Source organism: Microcaecilia unicolor, chromosome 1 (assembly GCF_901765095.1).
Source record: "Microcaecilia unicolor chromosome 1, aMicUni1.1, whole genome shotgun sequence".
Classification (NCBI taxonomy): domain Eukaryota; kingdom Metazoa; phylum Chordata; class Amphibia; order Gymnophiona; family Siphonopidae; genus Microcaecilia; species Microcaecilia unicolor.
In genome coordinates this window covers 383,451,057-383,460,943 of record NC_044031.1, presented here as the reverse complement: position 1 = coordinate 383,460,943, position 9,887 = coordinate 383,451,057, and the positions used below count along the sequence as shown (strand labels likewise).

Below are 9,887 nucleotides of genomic sequence, written 5' to 3'. Positions count from 1 at the left end.
CAAGAAAGTCAAATCCAACAAGGCAGCTTGAGCAAACACAAAAAAAGGGAGGGCAAAGGATTCAGATAACTTCATTGGCCAGATCCATCTTACAGTGCTCAGATAAAAAGGTAAGAATAATGTACAAAATAGTGGTGAGAGAGAAAATTATAGGATTCAGAATGGACAATTTTAGGATGCTGGTGCTGATCTTAAGTTATATTCAGAAGCGTAGCCAGGTTGAAGGCGCAGGGGAAGCGGAGAGTGGACTGCTGACGGTGCACACTTTAAATGCAACAGATCACATAAAAAATAGGTGCCGTTGCTGTTAGAAGTCCATCTGGTTGAGCGGCCGCTCCCCTGGTGCCCCCCTAGCTACGCCACTGGTTATATTGTCCCTGGTGTGGGGGGGGGGGGGGGTAACTTGCCCCTGGTGGTTGGGGTGTGTGTGTGTGGCCTTTTTCTAGCAGCTTCCAAACCACCCTCAAGCTCCCTGTCTACACCGGCAGTAGACAGCCCAAAGTATGACCCTATATAGCACATACACTGTCCCTTAGGTCTGACTTTCAGGATATCTATGATGAGTATGCATTTGAAAGATTTACTACTATTACCCATTTCTATAGCGCTACTAGATATACACAGAACTGTACACATGTGCAGGTACTTTGTCCCTAGAGGGCTCACAATCTTCTGTACCTGGGGCAACAGAGGGTTAAGTGACTTGGCCAAGGTCACAAAGAGATTTGCATGCAAATTCATGAGGCTACCCTAAAGCCCAGACTAGCTAGGGCCTTTGTCTTCACTTTCACAGTCCTCTTCTGAAATCTGACCTGATGCTGGTACAGGATGACTGGGAGTGAAAACCAAGGGGGGTGGATACTTCAGGAATCCCCCGAGAAACCTTACCCAAGTTAGACTGTAGCCAAGGCTTCCCTTCCCCATATTATCTTAATAAAACATGGAAAATAAAATAAGATGATACCTTTTTTATTGGACATAACTTAATACAATTCTTGATTAGCTTTTGAAGGTTACCCTTCTTCGTCAGATTGGAAATCCCCCTTATATTTATTTATTTATTTATTTGTTGCATTTGTATCCCACATTTTCCCACCTATTTGCGGGCTCAGTGTGGCTTACAATAAGACTTGAATAATAGAAATACATTTGTTACAACTAAGTTATGGATTACATTGAACAGAGTTGTGCGAGGCATTCGAATGTCATTGGTAGTATAACAATGGGACAACAACATAGAAACATTAGAAAGAGACAATGGGAAAAAAGGGCATTATTAGGCGCCTAGACATATAGTGTACATAGTTCCGTGGATGAATGTATGGTTGACTGGATAAAGGGATGATGGATCAGATGTGGATGTGTATTGCATTGTGAACAGTGAGTGGTCTCTATGTGTTTTGGCTCTTTCCGTAAGTTTGTTCGAACAGGTGTGTCTTCAGTAGTTTACGGAAGGAGGCTTGTTCGTTAATCATTCTTAGGTTGCGTGGTAATGTATTCCAGGACTTCGTGCTCTTGTAGGAAAAGGTTGACGCGTGTATCGTCTTGTACTTCAAGCCCCTGCAGGTTGGGTAATGAAGGTTGAGGTGAGTTCGGGATGATCTTTTGGCGTTTCTAGGTGGTAGGTTTATTAAATCAGACATGTACGCTGGGGCTTCACCGTAAATGATCTTATGGACTAGTGTGCAAGTTTTAAAAGTAACGCGGTCCTTGAGTGGAAGCCAATGTAGTTTCTCTCGTAGTGGTTTTGCCCTTTCGTATTTAGGTTTTCCGAAGATGAGCCTGGCTGCTGTGTTCTGGGCTGTTTGAAGTTTCCTTAGTATTTGCTCTTTGCAGCCAGCGTATAATGAGTTGCAGTAATCCAAGTGGCTAAGGACGAGGGATTGCACTAGGCTGCGGAAGACGAATCTTGGGAAGAATGGTCTAATCCTTTTCAATTTCCACATGCTGAAGAACATCTTCTTGGTTATGTTGTTTGCGTGAGTTTCGAGTGTTAGGTGGCGGTCGATAGTCACTCTAAGGATTTTTAGCGTTTCTGAGATTGGAAGTTTTAGGTTTGGTGTGTTTATCACGTTGAATTCTGTTGTGTTGTATATATATATATAGTGACACACAACCCCTTATAGTATCATACAACCCAGAGCTGGAAAAATTAAGAAAAATCATAAAAGATGTGCAGCCTCTACTTCAGGAGGATGAATTACTGAAAGAGATAATCCCATCCCCACCAATGCTGGCTTTCCGACAGCCACCCAACTTAAAACACAAGCTAATTAGAAGTAAGCTCCCAACACAGACTCAAAAAGAAGAGAATGGCACACATGCTTGCAATATATCCAGCTGCAAACTATGCCAAAACATTTCACAGGACCCCAGTCATTCACAAAGGAAAAATATTCAACATAAAGGAATCCTTTGCATGCTCATCTTCCAATGTGGTATACATCATTCAGTGTAAAAAATGTGACAAAGGGTGCCATATTGGAGAAACAAGCCAGATGCTAAAGACAAGATTTAATTTACATAGACATCATATGAAAAATGCCAGTGCCAGCCTGGATGTCACGCGTGTGGGGCAGCACTTTACAAAACTAGAACACTGTACCAGTGATTTCATAGTAAGAATCCTGAAAGGTAAACAATACAGGAAAAGACCTTTGAAGTCAGAATGATTAAATATTTTGACACCCACCAGACAGGACTTAACAAAGATCTGGGTTTTCTAGCCCATTATAAACCATAAAAATGTACTGCCTTGTTTGTCACCCTCCTGTCTCCATGCATATCTCCCTGTCTCTCACCTATCCACCCCCATCCTGTTAGACTGCCACTGAAATGCTTTGATGTTTCACTTATATATACTGTCATCTACCAACATTTGCTTATTTCCGATCTGACGAAGGGCAACCTTCGAAAGCTAATCAAGCAATGCATTAAGTTATGTCCAATAAAAAAGGTATCATCTTATTTTCTTTTCCATGTTTTATTTTGTTTTATTTCTATCGATTACCTTTAAAAGTGGACTAACACGGCTACCACACCTCTCTACCATATTATCTTGAAACCCCAGAGCTATTCTAGTGTTCAGCAGTTTCCATGCACTACCTCCACTTGCATGAAAATTGCTCTCATACATATTGGCTGTGCATATTCTGGAAGACGGATGGTGGGGTCCCAGGCCAGGTTTCAGAAACACCTGTATAGCGGCAGTCTGAGTCGTGCAGCACTGAAATACTTCGAGCTACTCAATTTGAAGAACCCACATGCACCAGGGAGCAACAAATCCCCCTACGTTGCAAGATGAAAGTAAGTAACTGCGTCCTTTTCCCCACTAACCACGCGACGAGGGCTTTGGGCTGCCTGCAGGCTCTGTGCAGGTCAGAAAAGAGTGGGGAGCTTTTGCTGTCACGGCAGCCTACACGGAGCTGCAAGCCGATTGGCTGAACCCAGCTTTCCTCTCCACCCCCAGAGAGCCCCCTGGCACTCTGCCAGCCCCTGCGATTGCCACAATTAGCCGCTGGGCAGGCAGGAGGAGGGCTGAACAGTGCCTGCTGCCGATTGGCCACACTCCCTTCCTCCCCCCCTTCCTTCTTTTCGGTTCTCCTTTGGTAAACAGAGCACAAGGGCCTCTTTAAATCCTCTCGGCTGGCTGACTCCCGGACCGGTCTTCTCTCTGTCCTGCAACTTCCTGCATCCGCAGGAGCTGGCCTGGTCTGCAGTGGCTGCGTTGGGCGCTCTTCAGGTACCATGTCCAGAGACGAGGCGGCTCCTGGCATTCCCGTGGTGGACATCCCCGAGGTGCTGAAATCGCTGCTAGAGTACTCGCTACCTAGAACGGAGCAGCTTAAAGGTAGAAGTGCCGCCCCCTTCCCCTCCCCCAGCTTCATACCTGCATAGGAAAAGCCCAGGAAGAGACTGCATGCATGCATTTTAAAGGGAGCGGAAGGGACAAGTTTTAGCACAAATTACCCCTCTCCGGCCACAGTGAAGGACTGTGTTCATTGCTGGGGCCACCAATATGGGGCCGTACCGTGTGTGTGTGGTGGTGGAGGGGGCAGCGATCTCTCATTTCTCCTCTGTTCTTGGCTGTCTCTTTGGTCCCAATCCTTCGTAGGTCTGCTTCGCTCTCTCCTGGCATATAGCGAGATACACATGCGGGGACCTAGGCCAGCAATTTGGAAGGGGACCTCAAAGCCTGCCAGCCAGCAGGCTGTGTTTTCAGCTTTGGGCAGGCTTGCACTCCCCTAAAGCTGGCCCTGCCTTGTGGGCGTCTCTTCCACCGCATGTCTGTCTTTACTTTCCTCGCTCTCACTCTCACGCCGTCTGCTCTATGTTTTTTTTTACTCTCGGTAGATCTATGTGTATGTGCATCACACTGTCTCTTTTGTGTGTCTGCCTCCCTCGCTGGCTATGTTTGCGTGTGTGTGTCGTATGATATATTTATGTCTCATGACATGTTATCTCTGCATCAGCACCTCCTGTATCCGTGTGCCTGGAGTCCAGGCGGTCTATTAACAGTACAATTATGTCTTGCCTCTTTCAAACATTTCCAGCCCTTTTCTTTTACTTGATACAGGAACATAGGGTGAGAGCAGCAGGTAAGGACCCACATTAGCCTACTCATGCCTTACTGCTGCTGCAGCTTTACTTTCTCGTTGTCTTCCTCTGAGGTTCCTTTGTGCATCTCCCAGGCTTTCTTGAACTCTCTTAGTATTTTTGGAATCAGAAACCATAATCTGTTACACCACCACTGTAAGATTTTAATTTAAAGCAGAGGTTATCATCAGTCTTCAAAATACCAGTTTGCCTGTTCTTTATCTGAAATAGATTGTGAGTGTTTTTTCCTGTTTACAATTGTTTGGCCTTACTGTGGCCCAATCATTCAGGGGCTGATGCAGAAAGCTACCATGATCAGAAGTGCATGATCCAGAAGGTGTATGCACACATTAAGGGGGCACAAAATGTAGAAGGGGTTAGAGGCCGACTGAATTTCGGTTTTGGATTCGGCACTGAAACCTAACCTGACCCAAAATCTGGGTTGGGTTTCTGCTGCAACCAAAAGTCTTTGCCCCTCCCCAGCCTACCTTAACAAGCGCTGGTAGTCTAGTGGCCTCTGCGGGGGAAGGAAAGAACTCCACTCTTTCTTGCTTGTTGCTGCCACAGCTTTAAAATGGCTGCTGGGACCTCTTGTGGCAGTCTCGACAGCCGTTTTAAAGTGGCGGCAGCAACAGGGCAGAGCAGTGGGCAGGAACGAGTTGGGTTCTTTCCTGCCTCAGAAGAGGCCACTGGATCACTAGGGCTCGTTAAGGTGGGCCTGGGGAAGACCTACAGATGCTTGGGGGAGGGGTTTGCAGTGGGTGCCCACAGGGATCCGTTCTCCATCGGAGAGGATGCGGGGGCAGGCACAACTTTGCAGCTTCAGTTCAGGCCAAAACCAAGCTGCGGATTTCAGTCGTGGATTCAGTTTTTGCTGGAACCAAAGCCACCAGTTTCAGTTAGCCTTTAAAGGGGGTTTAGCACAGAGTTGTCTTTTTTTTTTTTTTTTATGTGGTACACATGAGCACACAGTATATTAAAATGCAGGGGGGGCCATTAGGCATTCTGCCACAATGCATAGAAGTAAAGAGGGGATTTTAACACACATACAACTTGAGAAGTAGAGGCCGACCAAAACGGAAATTGTCACCAAAACTCATCACCAGGTTTCAGCCTGTAAGGTTTGATTAATAGGCAAAAAATTATATAAACTTGAATATATATGATCATTTGAACAAATGTATGTAAATTGAAATCAAAATGGTGTACAAAGCTCAGATTAAAAGACAGATAAATTATAATGTTAATGAAAAAAAACAAATCACGGAGCGAAACAACAAACACATGGAAACTGCATATTGCATGTACCAGGCTAGATTCTATAAATGGCACCTGAAAAATCCACACAGAAAAAAAGTTACACCTAGGCTTATTCTCTAAAGTATGCCTAAATTTTATAGAATAGACTTAAATTTCCATACAGTAAGTACATAGAATACGTCTAGCAGCTCGCCATACAACCAAATTTGGTCTCATCCATTTAGGCCACATTTTACTTGGTGTAAATTCTGATGCCAAAATTAGGTGCAGGTTGGGTGTATTCTATTATAATGCGCATATATTTTAGAAATTTCCACGCCCTGCTTATGGCCATGCCCCCTTTTCAGCTATGCGACGTAGAATTTAGGTGCACCATGTTATAGCAGTGGCGTACTAAGGGGGGGGCGGTGGGGGCGGTCCGCCCCGGGTGTCAGCTGGTGGGGGGTGCTCCGCGAGAGCCGACAGTTTTGCAGCGATCGCCGATGCAGGCAGCGCCTCGCGTCTGCCCTGCATGAACTGAAAAGAGGAAATCGCTTTGCTGACGTCGGGCCTTCCCTCGCTTGTTGTCCCGCTCTCTTTTGAGGTAACTTCCTATTTCCTCGAGGGCGGGACAACAAGCGAGGGAAGGCCCGACGTCAGCAAAGCGATTTCCTCTTTTCAGTTCATGCAGGGCAGACGCGAGGCGCTGCCTGCATCGCTGCACGGATTTAAAAAAAAAAAAAAAAGCAGGGTGGTGGCTTTAAGGGGAAGAGGGCTCAGGCCTCTAGACGGAGAGGGGGGGCTCAGAGGGGAGAAGGGGATTGGAGAGGGTGGGGGTGCTCATAGGGGAGAAGGGGATTGGGGAGGGTGCTCATAGGGGAGAAGGGGATTTGAGAGGGTGGGGGTGCTCATAGGGGAGAAGGGGATTGGGGAGGGTGCTCATAGGGGAGAAGGGGATTGGGGAGGGTGCTCATAGGGGAGAAGGGGATTTGAGAGAGTGGGGGTGCTCATAGGGGAGAAGGGGATTGGGGAGGGTGAGGGTGCTCAGAGGGAAGAAGGGGATTGGGGAGGGTGCTCAGAGGGGAGAAGGGGATTGGAGAGGGTGGGGGTGCTCATACCATAGGGGAGAAGGGGATTGGGGAGGGTGCTCATAAGGGAGAAGGGAATTGGGGAGGGTGGGGGTGCTCATAGGGGAGAAGGGGATTGGGGAGGGGAGTGCTCAGATGGGAGAAGGGGTCTGGGGGTCTGACAAGGGGGCAGGAGGGAAAATGGGTCCATGCCTGGGGCAAGTGGGAGAATGGGTCTGGGGCTGAAAAGGGGGGATGCAAGGCATGTGGTGGATGAAGGGGGCTGGAACTGGGGGCTGAAAAGGAGGGTATTTGGGATAAGGGGGCTAGTACTGGAACTGGGGGCTGAAACGGGGCAGGGGCTGAAACTGGGGGCTTTAAAGGGGACAGGGAGAACTGGCTGGGGCTGAAGCTCGGGACTGATGGGAGAAAAGGGCTGGGGACTGGTGGGATAGTGGGGCTGAAAAGGGGGGCAGGTGGGAGATGTGGGCTGGGGCTGGAACTAGGGGCAGGTGGAATAAGGGGGCTGAAAAGAGGGGGCAGAGAGAGAGGGGACAGACCCTGGATGGAAGTGGGGAGCGTGAGGGAGGGCAGACCTTGGATGGATGGGAGAGGGAGGGCAGACGGATTGAAGGGGCAGAGAGAAAGGGCAGATGGTGGGTGGAAGGGGGAGAGAGAAAGAGGGCAGACTGGGGTAAATGGTGGATGGAAGGGGCAGAGATAGAGGGCAGATGTGGATGGAAGAGAGAGAGAGAGATGGCAGACTGGGGCAGAGAGAGAGGGCAGACACTGGATGGAAGGGACATTAGAGAGGGCAGACACTGGATGGCAGAGAGTGAGCGAAGACATGCTGGATGGAAGGAAGACAGTGAAAAGAAGATGAGGAAAGCAGAAACCAGAGACAACAAACTGTAAAAATATATTTTAATTATTTTGCTTTAGGATATAGTATTGTAGCTGTGTTAATAAATGTTTAAAAGTAGAACATGTAAATAAGGTCATCTTTTTATTGGACTAATTTTAATACATTTTGACTTAACTTTCAGAGAACAAAACCCCCTTCCTCAGGTCAGGATAGGATAATGTAACAGCACTATACTGTATTGACCTGAGGAAGGAGATTTTGGTCTCTGAAAGCTAAATGTATTAGTCCAATAAAATGATATTATTTGTTTTATTTCTATTTGTTAATTTGTAAAGTGGTGATTGGTATTTGTTAGTTTTTTCAAATTTACATCTGCTGTCTTTATATTTTGCACAGTACTAGGGGACGTTTTCTGTTTCTGTGGTGTTGCATTGTATGCAGAGTCTGGCATCTTGGGGGTTCAGTTTAATTTTTGTCTAAATAGAAAGTTTAAATATTACTACTTATTCTATAGTGGATTAGGGTGTATCTGTGTTTGTGAAAAAGACATGGCTTTCAGTTGGCATTGACTGTGCAGGATCGACGATCTGTATTATTCTGTCTGGTTTCGTTTTACAATAGGTGAATTGATGTTCTAGTGCTCACTGTAGTGTTTAAGATGCTTTCCTTTTTACTTGTGTGACTCGTAGAAATTACTGCTTATGGTATGGTAGAATCGCTCTATAGGTCCTGATGTTTTGTATTCTCGGTATGCCTAGTACTGGATTTGGGGGGGGGGGGGGGTGTTAAAAAATGACCGGCCCCGGGTGTCAACTACCCTAGGTACGCCACTGCGTTATAGCATACACTTAGGGGTCCTTTTACGAAGCTGCAGCAAAAAGGGGCCTACACTGGTGTCGGCGCATGCTTTTGACGTGCGCTGAGGCCCCCTTTTACTGCAGCGGGTAAAAGGCAGGCACCCATTGAGATGGTGGTAAGGGCTCCCACGCTATCCCAGCGGTAACCGGGCAGCGCATGACACTGCCCGATTACCGCCGGGTACACACCGGCGCTACAAAAATTGAAATATTTTTACAGTGCCGGATATGGCGTTCGCTGGGTGAGGGAACTACTGCCAGGCTGCTGCAGTAGCCTGGTGGTACTTCCTTTTTAGCAAACAGTAAGCCCACGTTGGGCTTACCACTGCTTTGTAAAAGGGCCTCTTAGTGAGTTATGCACGTAAATCTCAATGCCAATTAGTGCTGATAATTGCTTGTTAACATCCAATTAACAGCACTGATTAGTTAACCAATTAAGTTATACGCATTGTTATAGAATGTGCTTCAGTTTCCGTGCGGATTTTCAGGCACCATATATAGAATCCAGAGGACCTTGTGCAGAGAAAAACATCAAGTGTGTCTGTCATTTGGAAGGTGAGATTCAATCAAACGTGTGAACAAAAGGAGTCTGATGGAAAAAAATATGTACAGACCTGTAAGAATGCCATGAGCCAAAACAGTGTTGAAAATATAATGTGTCATTGGAAAAAAAGGAATGTGTCCTTAAGGTTGTGCTTAGTGTGTTTAAAAAGTGCAAAGTGCTGAGGAATTAATCTAATAACAATAATGATGTGGTAGCCAAAATGAATGTGTGGATTGGTGGATGGGGGTAAACGTCTAATATTAAAAATCGTGAAGTATAAAGGGCAGAGTTCTAATTACCATTAGGGCAATGAAAACAACCATAAATGCAAATATAAAAAGACAACATGATTGCCGATCACAGAGGGCCAATCAGAATAAAAAGCGGAAAACTGAAAACAGAGATAAATAGCCAGGAGGGCTAGAAAAATGGTAGAGGCATACCTTGAACACAGAAGATGCCTGCAACCGGCGTGGGACTGCAAAGTACAAGCACTATGTTGAAACCACCAGCCAGCAGTTTGAGAATACCAAACAAATTCAGAATGTGATAAAGAATATCAAACTTACCACCAAGAAACACTGTGAAGGGTTCCCGCACAGTTTCAACTGCCTTCATCCAAACAAACCACCACTGTAGCAAAAAGTGGGAACAGTGACTCAAATAAAGCGTGCTGTGAGTGGGAATGTGAAAAAAATGTTGACGTGCAAGGTTGATAG

At 46.3% G+C, this 9,887-nt stretch overlaps 1 protein-coding gene across 1 annotated transcript in view; it reads left to right on the top strand.

The window, feature by feature from the left end:
* Positions 1-3,584: 3,584 nt before the first annotated feature.
* The window catches only part of TEF (TEF transcription factor, PAR bZIP family member), a 72,972-nt gene continuing 66,669 nt past the window's right edge, over positions 3,585-9,887 (top strand). Inside the window, exon 1 of the mRNA XM_030210438.1 lies at positions 3,585-3,850. Coding sequence (XP_030066298.1) covers positions 3,748-3,850 — 103 coding nt within the window. The 5' untranslated portion in view covers positions 3,585-3,747. The remainder of the gene's footprint in view (positions 3,851-9,887) is intronic.